At 43.7% G+C, this 14,469-nt stretch overlaps 1 protein-coding gene across 3 annotated transcripts; it reads left to right on the forward strand.

Moving 5' to 3' along the window:
- Positions 1–7,403: 7,403 nt before the first annotated feature.
- Positions 7,404–13,738, forward strand: LOC111849129 (peripheral myelin protein 22-like). 3 transcript variants are annotated; one of them, XM_023821737.2, is made up of 5 exons: positions 7,404–7,888; positions 8,550–8,660; positions 8,987–9,080; positions 11,068–11,208; positions 12,589–13,738. In XM_023821737.2, exons 2-5 carry the CDS (start codon positions 8,583–8,585, stop codon positions 12,747–12,749), a joined length of 474 nt encoding a protein of 157 aa, XP_023677505.1. In that variant the 5' UTR covers positions 7,404–7,888; positions 8,550–8,582; the 3' UTR covers positions 12,750–13,738. The 3 variants fall into 3 exon arrangements, with proteins under 3 accessions (XP_023677505.1, XP_072561121.1, XP_023677504.1); XM_072705020.1 differs by having other exon boundaries at positions 7,406–7,803; positions 8,574–8,660; XM_023821736.2 differs by having other exon boundaries at positions 7,426–7,888; positions 8,574–8,660.
- Positions 13,739–14,469: the final 731 nt, after the last annotated feature.

Genomic DNA, 14,469 nt, shown 5'->3' on the forward strand with positions numbered 1-14,469 from the left:
GCAAGGCGAAAAAGAGGCCAGGAGAGGGTGTGTGTGTGTGTGTGTGTGTGTGTCTCAGAGCAGCCAGCTGGCCAGCTGCCTGGGTAGAGTTTCATACCATCCTGCCAGCATCCTGACACCCACGTACCCGAGCAGCGCTGTGTGGTACAGTGTGGCCCATGTGTAGGGACAGAGGCTGGCTCCGAGAGCGGGCAGCATGTGGGCGGGACTGCCAGGGCACGGAGCGCGACAACAACATGACCTCTAGCGAAAACATCACAAAGAGGTAAAGCAGTGTTTCCCAACCCAATCCTTGCAGACACCTGGACAGTCCACATTTTTGCTCCCTCCCGACTCTCAGTAAGGAGCAAAAATATGTACTGTCGGGCACTCTTAATTTTCTTGTAAGAGTATCAATTGTGAAGAAACACTTTTTTGTCACATTGCCAATCTGCGCTTTTCATTGCATGCAGTGTTTCTCATGAATATTTCTAATGGTTATTGGGGGCATTACACCCAGACACAAATAAAGGCTCTCTAGTGGCCATTTTGGGCATTACACCCAAGCACAAATAAAGGCTCTCTAGTGGCCATTGGGGGCATTACACCCAAGCACAAATAAAGGCTCTCTAGTGGCCATTTGGTCCGGGAATTGGTACTGTACACAATACGGTGCTGAAAGCATGTATTTTTACGAGTAAATCTAAACTAATAAAGTATGTGAAACTAGTCTGTAAAATAAAATACATACTTATTTTATTTTTTATGTTATTGTTTTTTTTTTGGCCAGAGAGCTGTTGGATCCGCGCAAATAGGTGCTATAATGCAGACAGTCAAAAAACACAGAGGTCCCGGAAGGTGCTCTGGCAGGATATTAATTGCCGTCTAGTCCTTCTCATCCAGTTTCCTTCTGCATGCACTCGGGGTAAACATTTTTTTGCCTCTAAGTTGCAAAACCCTGACGTCACACTGCGCGTGAACGAGACGGCCGCTTGTGTCCGTCCTGCAGCTAGAACTTCATTCTTTTTGATCAGGGGAGAACAGACACAACGTAGGCGCTCCACGTCTCCGCCGAGCCCAGGCCCGACTGCTTTGAAACCAGCTAATGACGGCGAGAGCCCCGTCTGCTTTGGCAGATGTAGGAGGCCGATCCAAAGGCCCCTTTGCTTATATTTATGTAGGCGCATCACGTCAAGCCCTAGAAAGCCGACTTTTAATATTTATAGCTTTGAAAGGAAAGGGAGCATAAACAGACTGCTGAGGACAGCAAATCATGCATCGACCAAAAAAATAAATAAAAATATACGATTTTTCCTCCAAAAAAAAAAAAAACACCCAAAAATCCACTCTGTTCCCTAACCGTTCCTCTTCCTGAAGATAGGAATGACTCACGTATTCCATCACAGGCTAACATCCTGGTGCACCGAAGTTGACACGATCAATCTCTGATATGGCTCCAGGCTAATAAATCCGCACTGAATCAGCAAGGCATATCCTGCGGTGAGATTTTTTCTGGCTGTTGCATGACAAATCAAAAAGAGGTCACCTTTGCACACAGACTGACTGCAAAGGCACGCAGTTAAACTGCCCCCAAATCTACAACTATGTCGAATTATTTAGTCTATTTGCAGCCTGCATTTTCACTTTCAAATTCCAGTTAAACTTTTCATTCTCCCTGACTAGGGTTGTTTACCCATACAATAATACAATAATCCCGGAGCTAGTTATTAAGACACTGGAAGCCTTCATTTGCAAAGGTATGTTTTGTGCAATGTGTTGTGTCCTGAATAAGTAAACTATGAATGTTAACGTTGCTTCTTTGCAGAGTGACTTTTGACTTTGCCCACAGATATTCAAGGATACAACCGCACACTTTTAGGCCTCAGGCTGACTTGCTCTCCCCACAGAGACAGCTGACAGCTTGAGAAATGTGACCATTATAATCAGAGACAGAAGCGTCCTACAAACACACAGCTAGTGGTTGCATTAGTGGATGGTGATGACCAGTTAACGCTCCTCCTTTGTGCTTTTGTTTGTTTGCTTTTTGTCCCATTAGGACACAATAGATTTTGAATTTGGGTACGATGCACGACACGATGATTAAACAGACTGCAGATTTCACCCCCACCCATCCATCTTCTGTACCCACTTGTGTTATTTAAGGTCACAAGGGGTCTCGAACCTATCCTGGAGCTACAAGCAGAAGGCAGGGAATAACCTGGAATTGGGGGGGGGCAGAGTAGTCAGGGGAAACCCCACAATAACACAATGAGGACATGCAAACCCCCCACACACAGAGTCATGAGAGACACTCAAACCCTGGTCCTAAAGGTGTAAATCACTGCACATCACTGCACCACCATGCCGCCCTACAAATTTCACCTTTCAGGTTGAAACTACTTCAGTTGGACAACAGAGCAGAGATTTCCCTTCCCACATTTACATCGAGATATTCAGTACCTGCTGTCCTCCAAAGCAGAATGTGTAGGCCACTTAAAAACAGTAGATATAACATGTCTTCTGTATCTTCTACTCCCCTACATAGCAATGCGGCTCATCCTACGGATAAGGAGACACTGTGGCCCAGCCGCCCAGGAGGGCGAGTGGAACTCGATCGACGGCTGGAATCTGAAGGCCTGGCTGTTCTTGGCTCCTCGAGTGTATTTATATCTTGTGAAATCAGAGGAATGGATCGGCGCGTGCTGGAGAGGACCGTCCATGTTAAATGAGCCACCAGGCTACGTTACTGAGCAAGTTGGCAGGGGAAGACCAACAGCTATTACCTTGGCATGACACTCACGGGTGTGTTGGTCATACTGTCTCTGATGACTCTAAAGTCAAGCCCAAATGTAAAGTTACTAAAAAAAGGCTTGGAGACAATGCCAAAGCTGGTGCTCTCTGTGAAGTATCAAAGACAGGGCAGTATTATTGCTAAATGCTAAGAGTCAAGGTCCAGATGTTCTGGAAGCAGGTCAACAATGCAAGTCGGCAAACTCTTTCCAAATGTCTGGTATTTGTAAACAAGGTCCACTGTCGTCTTCTTCAGCTCCCCATTTTCTATTGGCTTGAGATGTTTGCTCCCTTTTTTTGGGAATGACATGGAGATGGTATGGAGTTAAGATGCTGAGAATGCCAGCAGATGCATCATGAGCCTGGGGAATTGCGGACTGAAGCCCCAAACGAATCCAAATGAGCCCCGCATAATTTGTTTAGCTCAGATGTTTCAGCAGCCATGCTCTCAGTTTGAGAGCCCTTGGACAGATTAGGGCTCTGGGCAAAGCCCCGGATGTCTTAAGATCCTCGCGATGCCCTGGAATGCCACGGGATCCCCACACTGACGACTGGACGCAGCTCCATGGGATTTCCCCAGTGTCTGGCCTCCTTTCGTCTGGTCGGGGTTACAGTCTTGATGGGCGTACTGCTTGGCCGATCATGCATGATACAGGGGAGGGAAGCCAACAAACCTCACTTACGTTGCAGGAAAGTCTGGCCCACGAGATCAAAGCGTTGGCAGGAGAGTCTACTCCATTGAGGCAACTCTCCAGACCTAAAAAAATAACAAATAAATGAAGTCATTGAAGTCTTTCATAGCCCAAGTCGATGCTATTAACAAGGACAGGATCTGTAGTCCACCATAATCCCAGGAATTGTAAATGGCAAACCTGCACTCTCCTGTGATCCCTCTTGAAAGATGGATTAATGCTTGGATCAGCACAGCGTCGTTGCCAACCACAATATTGAGCCTCCTGTGCCAGCCTTTTCCGGGCACTGCCAACTGCACCACCTTCGGCTGCTCTGGAGGAGGCGATACGTCGGTCACCTTGTGGCAGAAAATACTGTATTTATTGTAATAAAAAGGAATGATCAAATTTTCAACACATCAGAATGCTTAGTTTTCTCCATGATGTAGCCATCTTGGTTCTCCCACGTTTGACGGACTTTTATTGGTCTTTGCTGTTTTGAAGATTTCTTAAAAGGCACATGTCTGTAGGGCTCAATATTGACACAATCTGTAGATGATGCGACCCCTATAGAAGATGACATCCGAAATAATCAAGTAAGTAGTTTCAATAGCCTGCTAACACCTGGTCAGTTGAAACGAATATGGCAGTTAAAGAACAACAGGAATATAGAATGGGGTCTCACTCAACTCTGTACACTAAACGGAAATGTGGTTTCCCCTCAGCCATGTACTTTAATACCATTCCCCCTGAATAATGCTTCCGTTTTCCCCTCATAGTTCAACATATAGGTCATAAAAATGAAGTTCAAAAGAATCAGTTACAATATCTTTGAAATGTTTTTCTGGTTATAGAATAAGCACACGGTTAGATCTGCCTTTTTAGCGTGGATTTGAAACACTTATTGCCTTAATATCAACTTAACTGACACTTTTATCCAAAGTGATGTATAATAGAGGAAACAGGGTCAGTCAGTCCCTGGACCAATCGGAGTTAAGGGCCTTGCTCCGGGGCTCAATGATGATGTCACTCTGCCAACCACAGGATTTGAACCAGCGACCTTCCGATCACAGAGCCACACATGGCTCCATTATTAGTGTAACATAAAGGATTGGGTTCTGTATTCTCTTGCCCAAGAAACATGTTCAACCCCTGATATCTAACCCCGGTACCTTGCGGTAGTTATTTCCATTACCCATGACACCATTCCGTAACATAACTAACATTTATTTTATTAATGTGCAGTAGCGCTTGTCAGCGCTATGGTAACGAGCGTACCGGACGGTTCAGCTTCCCCATCAGTTTTCCCCTCCAGAGGCCGGAAGGCGTGTTTTCATAACTCTCACCTGCAGGGTCATTACTTGCCAGGAGAAATAATGGGGTTTTCACGTCACTCTGCCAAGTCCTGCGGGGCTCCAGTCAGGAGGGCTGGGTTTGTATATATTTGTGGGGGGGGAGCACGCTTAGGAACAGCATGCTCAGTGCTCCGCTCCGGCTAAGAGAGAAATCTCTGGGAGACTCCCCAAAAGGCCAGCCTTCAAATTGGCCCTATCTCCTGTCAGCTCAGTTAGCCACTTAGCACATGTAAACCGGTGCAATACCTGCTTCGGCCACAAGGACGATTTACAGCCGTCAGCATCACGGCGGCTAACATACACCAAGCTATAGCACATCCTGTACGCGGAAGCAGGGAGTAAGACCTCCTGCAGATCTCGCATGCTGGGGTCTGGTTTCACACCCTTCCATTCCAACATTCCTTCCCAAGGCCGAAAATGCCTCTCTAAGCAGATTTTTTTGCTTGTTGTTTTTTTAAGCCCGTGGTTATCATTCATCACTTAAATTTACAAGGTAGCTAGCTGACTAGCAACACCTGTGGTGTCAAATCCTAGTCCAAGGAAACTTAATTACGCATCTGTTATTGTTCCGTACAGTATAGCCGTTTTCATACATGAATTAAAGACGCCGTCCGTAGAGTCAGGTCTGGGCATTTTCCGGAATTGCCCTTTCATACATCTGGCACACGGCTGGAGATTGTCTGTGTCAGACGCGTTTGCACCTACTAGAAATACTCGGGTTGGATTAGATGTGGGGTGGCGTTTGGGTGGAGCATGCACGGGACGCACTAAGTATGCTGTGGAAATCGTAGAGTTTTATTTACAGCACTAATGACAGAAGTTCCCGACTCATCATCTCTCCGCTTAGCCACGTTCGTTGGGATCTTCTTTGTGCAAATGACCCTTTTTCTTTGCCCTCGGATGTTTGTATTCTTCTGTTTTCAAGCCAACCTGTGACACCCCCATGTTTGAATGGAGCAGTAAATTGTCCATTCTCTGGACAATTTACTGCTCCACTCAAACATGGGGGTGTCACATCTGCCCCAGGTTCCCTAATCAGGGAATTGAGCCTATTCTGGGCTGGATTTAATTACAGCCCAACCTTATTTAAGCAGAGCACTGCTCACTGCTCAGTCACCATCGCTGTAGGGCTCAGCTGCTATCTGTTCAGAGGTTTGGTTTTTATGGCGTTTGCTGGTCTCCTGCCTCTTAGGTGTTTCTCTTACCTACATTAGTTCCATTTGTGTCTGTCTAGTGGCCAGCAGGTGCTGGCTTGGTGGCTTGGGGTTCATGGTCTTTATTGACTGATTTGGCCTTGAGCTTCTGTTAGTTTCAGTGTGTGTGTGTGTGGGGGGGGGGGCATTCCATGACTAGTGTGTTGTGCTGCTTGTGTTAAGGTCTTTGGGGGAGGGGGGGGGTCGCGTGCGTTGGGTTCTAATTGAGTTTTCGATTATGTTCCTGGTTCCTGTTTGCCAGCCCCCTGCGTTTGTTAAATGCCTGGTACAATTGATTCGGACACCTGTGTTCACACATACAGCCAGCCCCCCCCCCCCCCCCCAGGGTGGCAGTGCAGGTCTGCATGAGACATAAGACTTTCTCAGATTCAGCAAATGTGGTACATTTCCACAAAAAAAATCTGAAAGCCAGATTGATCATATGTATGTACTAAAACTTGAAATAAGCCTTCGATCATACTTAGCCTTGAGATGTAATGTTATCCACCCATACTCTAATTACGGATTGCGGGAAGAAACTGGAGCGAATCAGACACGCGACATGGGAAGGACATGCACACTGCACACACTGGGCAGAGATGGGATGTGACCCTTCAGTCTTGGAGGTGTGAGGCCAGGCAACCACCCACATTCCATTTTGGGCAAATTATAAGATACAATACACCAAAAACTTGAAGACCAAAGAGAAAGAGGACAGACATAAACACGGACTTGATTATGGTTGAACCTGTCAATGGGAAGCCTGACAGAATGTTCTGGAGGAATGAGGTCGATATCAACAATATCAACGTTACCGCACCTAATACTAATATTCTCACGAATGTAATTTTTATTATTTGAGTTGCTATATAAATATATAGCAAGATCTCAACTTGCATATCCCATAATGCAATTTGAGTCGAGGCATTCAATTACTGTTTCAGTCAAGCCTAATAAATTAAAATCTTGGCTGGACCAACATCCTGCATATCAGTCGGAAAGGAAATCAAGGACTGTGGCATCCCGTGAAACTGTTGCTTTTTAAAGTAACGCAAACGCAATAAATGAGTTCAGCTTTCATTAGTAAGCATGTGAAATCATTACACTCACCTCTTAATTATCTGTGCTGGTGGCATCAAGTGAAAAATAGCAATAAATAAAGCTAGTTAATACAAATCTTGTAATTCATTATCCGGCTGTAACAGCCTCGCGCTGTTTGTTCTTTAAGAGGAACATTACACTCACAGTAAAAGCGCGATTTAAATTGCACGCTTAAATATTGTATGAACCCGTGGGTTTCCATAGAATAATACACAAAAAAACACAGATGGGTTGCTATTAAAAAGAATTGTATAAGCACGCACTGAGTAATTCACAATAGGACCGACAACAAACAGAAAGGGGGTGGGGGGGTATTTCTGCACATGGCGGAACTCGAAACACTCGGACGGGAATCCCTGGCAGGTATTGCTGTACTGGCTTCTGCACCAGCGACGACAATGAATGTCCGTGAGTTTCTGCGATACTCCAGCCCTTCAGCCAATATATGAGCGTGTCTGCGCTGCATATATACAGTTAAATATACAGTAAATACAGTTTAAATCATATCTATGCATATGCGCTGTATGTTACAAGATTTTTCGCCGGACCTGGGCATTTGCACAGTTTATGGATATTCCTGGAACTGGAATGCCGGAATATTGTGACGCAGAGACGCCGTCCGCACGTTCCTGGCGCGTGCATGGAGGGACTATAAGTGGGAGCTATTGCTAGAATCAACGTGGTCGGGGGCTGCAGGCAGCGTGGAGTATATCTGTGGGGAAAAAAAATCACTTCTCCTTCCTTCTTCTTTTTCGTTTTTGTCGTTTTATTTTGTGGAATACACATTCACACGTTTTAAGTAAGTTAAATGTATTATACCCAGTAATGCTTGATTTTACTATATACTATTATGATTATATTTTACACTTGAACTGCGATATGCTGTATGATAGAATTTCAGAATTTAAGAACTTCTTACTCCGATTCAAAATATATCAGGATTGTATGGCAGAATTTTATCCCGCAGCTTGCAGTTATAATTTTGCATGTCGTTGAATACTATTCACATTTTATTTTATTGTGCCGGATCTCCTATAACCATTTCAATAAAATACACAATACGCACCACTTAGAAATACAACCTTAAACCTGTTCATATTTCGAGTAATTAATTGTTAATGTAAATTTGCATGCAAATAAACACGGTATCGCTGGGGTTAGGCTATATGTTTATTTTTGGAAAATAAAATTGAATAGAATTGTTTTTTTTTTCCTAGTCGAGTCTTTTAGTTTTAAAGTGGCGCGACCTGGTGTCTATTAAATCAGTTAAGTAGCCTTTAATTCTAGTAATTTGAATGTTTTACCAGATTTTAGGATGAATTTTCCGGTGTGCTTACAAGCAAAATAATGCGTTTATTTTTTATCGCCTCGACGTAAGTGAATATCTTCCAGCATTCCGTATGAATTGTCGATCAATCGGACGCTTACTGGGCGCCCATTGACGAGGCTGTGTACTGCAGCCCCCTAAATCTCCTTTTCTTCAGCTGTGAAAAATGCTCCTCCTGCTATTTGGGATAGTGGTTTTGCACCTGGCTGCCCTCACCGTCCTCTTCGTATCCACTGTTTTCAGCGTGAGTACTTGTTTTGCAAATCGTGGTATCCGCTACCTGTAACATAGTACTGTTTCTTTTTTTAAAGAACTGCTTGAGTTACAATTACCTTTAGCGCCCTTTTCCTTTATAAACATGCCAACGCTTATTTATTGTGAAAATTGATGCATCCGATGTTTAAAGTATTTCTTCTAAAGTTAAAGAATGTCGATGTTGTGGCTTGGAGTTGTCATGCAGGGATATATTTGCATAGGCTGTGTTTATGTGGCACTCAAACGTGTATTGATATGTGTAGATACGGCGGTAGAGATGCTCTTTGGTGCACAGATTTTGTGTTTATACCTCAGGCCTGGACAGTGGGAGACAGCAGTAGCTCTGACCTTTGGACTAACTGCACCTCATTAAATGAAGGCTATCACTGTGTGTCTACTTACTCAGGAGGTAAGTGTTCGTTAAACCAGTGCCTGCTTTTACTGCATAGGCAGACATGCTTGGTCAAATGGGCATCCGGAGGTTTGGGGTCTCTGAAACCTTACTCCAGGTAAGAGTTACCGGTTTTATCATAGGAAATCATTGCTGAGTCGAAGTTTTCAAGGAGCGAGCGTAAGTATAGTGTAAGCTGCAGACGTTAAATTTGGACAGTGATAATAGTAGTGGGCGTGTCAGCACTCAGCTGTCACCTAGTGCTGCCATCTAGAGGGAAAATGTAAAAAAGGCCCCATCTTCAGGTCGGTACATATAGAATAATGGTATAAATAATGATCTCTGATTATCCATTTGTTCGTCACACGTATTTAAAGTGTTAGATTGTGCTCCAGATTGCTGTTGGGTTTAATACCTGCTGGTCAGAGTTTAGTAGGAGTTTTTATTTTTTTGTTTCCCAAAAATTTGGTTCAGAACCACACCCAAGGTAGAGGCTATCTAAGCATTACATGGTACAAGCTGTGTTGGCTCATTTGGAAGGGCTGCAAGTCTTTGTTGACATTAACATCCACCTCATTAGTTCAGGAAAAAGATTAGTCTGACATTTTTGAAGAAATGCTTTCTAATTAAGTAAGGTCCTGATATGTCCATTAAACATATCAGTCTCTGCCAACATCTGGAAGCATTTTTTTTTGCTGGGGGAAAAAAACACTAAGGTCGAAACCTAACAGCGTCGTCGATTATGTTATCGAGTAGGTCTTGTAACCAACTCTATTTCTCACCGGAGGCTTGATGATAAAGTACCTTGCACATAGATGCAGAGTAATTGTTGGCTTGTAAAGCTGGTTAGGAAATATCGTGTCCTTGATGATGTACCTTGGCTGCTCCACTGAAATTCCAGCCACACTTATGGATGAAAATATCTACTCTACAGATGAGTAATTCAGGATTCTTTATATAAAATTATGCATAAACCTTGAATATTCAATGATAGCAAGAAAATGCACCACGCGGACGTGCAAAGTCGTGGAATTTGGCAGATCGCGCTGAAGCTGGTTTCTGGGTCGTGCTGCTCCTCGTTGTCGACCTGTCTGGGAATATCGCGGTCACCTGCGATGTGAGTGAGTGCTGAGAGGAGCCCCGGCCAGACGCTTGGAAGGCTCCCCGTGCCGTAGGCCGGGCTCAAAACAGGACATGCGGACGCAGCTGAACACGAGAGGCTCTGAGACGCGGCCTTGCCGAGTTACGCACGGAGAAACCCAAACCCTCTCAAACCCCCAGAGCTCCAATGTGCGCGACCCTCGTAGGTGTACAAATAGCTTTTTTACGCCATACTGCTGGCCACTGGGAGCGGGTCTATGTAGAAAGACTGCCGCTTTACAATCTGGATGCTTCAGCTGGAAAGGAGCCTATCACCATGTGAATTCTGGGAAATAGTAAAGGACTAGGTCCAACTGGTTCCAACTCCTTATACAAAAAGACAAATGCACCACTAGTTCAGTTAGTTGTCTAGAGAGAAGCTACAGGTTTTTTATGGTTCTGGTAGCAAAGATGTGTATATAAATCCATCAAACTAGTCTTTCACCCTAAATGGAACAGCTACTGTAACTAGTGCTTTTAGGAGTACAGACTGTCGTACTGTACAGAGCTACTGTATTAGTCTGAGGATTGATTAGTCAGGCCTGTTTAGTTCTTAGATATGGCAAGAAGTAGACAGAAATAGTCTATATCTGATAGAGAACGGCTTGTCCTCTTAGAATTGCAGTATATATGAGATGAAAGTTAAAGGCTGCAATAGCAGAAGCCACCTGTAAACCGCTAGTGCATTATCTGCTGCTGAGAGGGTCACTATTCGACTCCCCGTGCCCCACCCTGCTCCCCGCTCATTCCAGACATGGCTTCTTGGGTATGCCCAGCTGCTCTTGGCAGTCCTTCATCTGCTGCCCAGTTATTTGCCCGACATGCCTGAGTTTACGCCCCCCCCCCCCCCCCCACTGTTTTTTAGAGTGGATGCTGGCTGTGCAGAGCCTTATGGTTCTGTCTGTTTCCTTCTGCGGCATCGCCTTCTTCATCTTCTTCTGCCAGATCTTCACCCTCAAGAAGGGTGGACGCTTCATCCTCACCGGGATCGTCCATATTATTGCCAGTGAGTGTGACCCCTGACATTTCTACCCCTGACTTATCAAGTAGAACCTTTGGCTGCATTCATGGGACACATGACCAAGAATATGGTAACGTCAGTAGTGGCACCCAATACCCTAAGCTTGCAAACTGCGATGTATGCCAAAATTATCACCCTTTAAATCACATGTTAATTGGTTAATTAAATTAGTTAACGCTAACTAAAAGCTGCACATTTACAACCTGTTAAAAGCATTAAAGAAACCTTAACGATCAATGATGAAAACCAAGATAATGTTATTTTTAATATTTACACAGCCTCAGAGCTTGTTTTTCATGGACTTGGTTAGACAGAGTATTTTGAATGGAGGCAGTTGATCGTTTGTTTTTCTTGAAGTTGGTTGATTTGTTTTGAATATCATTTGTTTTGCTTGTTTTTCTTGGAGCTGGGCGACAGTTTGTTTTGAATATCATGGATTTCCCTTGTTTTTCTTGGACTTGGTTTATGGTTTGTTTTGCATGGTGTTAGCTGATGGTGTGTTTTTCTTGGAGCAGGCTGACAGTTAGTTTTGAATGGACTTAGCTTATCATTTGCTTTTTATGGGTTATGGTTAATGATTTGTTTTGTTTAACATCAGCTTTTTGGTTAGTTTTGAATGTAGCATGTTTAGCGTTTGCTTCTCTCTGAGGTTGTTGCTGGTTAACCAAGAGAAATATGTGTCACGTGTTTTACATTCCCAGATGACTAACTTGGTCACCTTCTCTGACTCTTCCTTTCCCAGATGACTAACTTGGTCACCTTCTCTGACTCTTCCTCTCCCAGATGACTAACTTGGTCTCCTTCTCTGACTCTTCCTCTCCCAGATGACTAACTTGGTCTCCTTCTCTGACTCTTCCTCTCCCAGATAACTAACTTGGTCTCCTTCTCTGACTCTTCCTCTCCCAGATGACTAACTTGGTCTCCTTCTCTGACTCTTCCTCTCCCAGATAACTAACTTGGTCACCTTCTCTGACTCTTCCTCTCCCAGATGACTAACTTGGTCTCCTTCTCTGACTCTTCCTCTCCCAGATGACTAACTTGGTCTCCTTCTCTGACTCTTCCTCTCCCAGATGACTAACTTGGTCTCCTTCTCTGACTCTTCCTCTCCCAGATGACTAACTTGGTCACCTTCTCTGACTCTTCCTCTCCCAGATGACTAACTTGGTCTCCTTCTCTGACTCTTCCTCTCCCAGATGACTAACTTGGTCTCCTTCTCTGACTCTTCCTCTCCCAGATGACTAACTTGGTCACCTTCTCTGACTCTTCCTCTCCCAGATGACTAACTTGGTCTCCTTCTCTGACTCTTCCTCTCCCAGATGACTAACTTGGTCTCCTTCTCTGACTCTTCCTCTTGTCTTCCACTAGGCTTGCTGGTGCTGAGTGCAGCAATCATCTACACTCTGATGAGTCCAGAATGGGTACCAGAGGGTAATTCCTTTGGATTTGCATATTTCCTGGCTTGGGTGGCTTTTCCCTTGGCCCTGTTCAGTGGCTTATTGTACCTCGTGCTGAGGAAGAAAGAATGATTACTGACAGTGACTGCACTGGGTCCTGTTCCAGCTTCAAGATATCAGGTGGACCACAGGAGTCTCTGGAGGGCTGGGGAGTGTTTGGATGTTTTAAGAAATTGGCTTGCTTCTTTCCTATTTACAGTAATAAATAAGTCTGTGATTGGCTGGCATGTGACCAGCCTTGATGTAGACCAAGCTCATGATTGGGTGGGCTAGGCCGATACTGGCCCCCCCGTGAAGCTTGGCCTGAAATGTACATTGGAGTGACTAGGAATAACTCGAGGTCATCAGCAGAGGAGAAGACCCTCAACAGCATACTGTCAAATGATGTCATCATTTGAGGCTGAATATAGAACAGCATGAGATTTATGTCTGTCATACGTGTACATACTGTAGCATTGCTGTGATGCCTTGTCAGATAATGTTAAAAATGCTTAGTTAAATGGTACATTAGTTAAAAGTTGCTTTGAAATTACTTTATTGTGAAATATCTACATTTTGATTTATTTGTCTCATTTTTAAACTGCCTGGAACACTTGTTAAACCAAAGAGCATGTATAAGCAGTAGTCTACGACAGATATGTTTTAAACTGTTTATTGAAAAATAAGCAGCACCCAAATGCCAAAAACAAGCATTTTGGTTTGGGATGCCAATGTATTTTTATTGACTATGACCAGTCAACAAAGTGTATGTATGTTAAATATCGTGTTCTTTTTTTTTCCAAAAATTAAAAGGTGCTAAATATTTGGTAATTATACCTTTACAGTTTCTTACAATATGGAGGCAATTTATGTACATTGCAGTATTTAAGAAAATACCCCTAAAATGTGGGATTTTTTCAGTATAGTTACTGTGCAAGCGTTGGGAACGTGTGGATTCCGAAATACTTTATGAGGAAAAACCAACACCAGGTTCTATTTTACAGTTTCCTGAGAACTTTGTATGTTTCACCAAGCATAAATTGGCAGCTTATTCTAAAGAATAAATGTAATTATTTTGCGTGTGTCTGTGTATGTATATCCGTATGTTTCTGTGAAGACATGTATAACTTGCATTCTCCCTTCGTTGTTTTGCTTAACAGTCTGCCCCCTGGTGGCCGAATCAGAGAAAGTCCTGACCAGCCAAAGTCGTAGTTTTTAACGTGCTGATATCTAAGCAGGTGCTGGATCTCTGTGGAGAGCTCACCTGTAAGTCCAGATGCATTTGAGAAAAGCAGAAGCATAATGCTTCCACTTTCAGCCTCTTATCCTGGTCAGTACGTATCCCAGGCAACACACACAAATAATGTAATGTTATGTAAGATTTCAGGATCAAAGTTGTACTGCATATGAAGGTCAGGACCTGGGTCATATTTCACAGCATTTATTTTTTGCACTTTTTATGAATGAAGCTGGAGCTCCCCGAAACTGAGAACATTTATTTACTACTACGAGGTTATGGCCCTGTTCAAAGTTTATTGCACTGCTCTATTTATAAACAATGCTGTTAATTCAGTCAGCCGAGAGGCAGCAGATGTCATGTGCTCATTCTATTAACCACTAGGGGGAGCCAGACGCTCAGCCATGTTGTACTTTTTCATAGTTATAGAGAAGTTTGATGCCATCAGGGTACTTAAACAAATCAGTCCAAACTACACATCTATTTTTTTTTATAGAAACTCTTAATATGAATTGCAGTGCTGATAATGGCAGTACTGTCCAAAAGCTCTGTAAATGGGACGATTCAATTAAAAAT

Source organism: Paramormyrops kingsleyae, chromosome 22 (genome assembly GCF_048594095.1).
Source record: "Paramormyrops kingsleyae isolate MSU_618 chromosome 22, PKINGS_0.4, whole genome shotgun sequence".
NCBI lineage: Eukaryota > Metazoa > Chordata > Actinopteri > Osteoglossiformes > Mormyridae > Paramormyrops > Paramormyrops kingsleyae.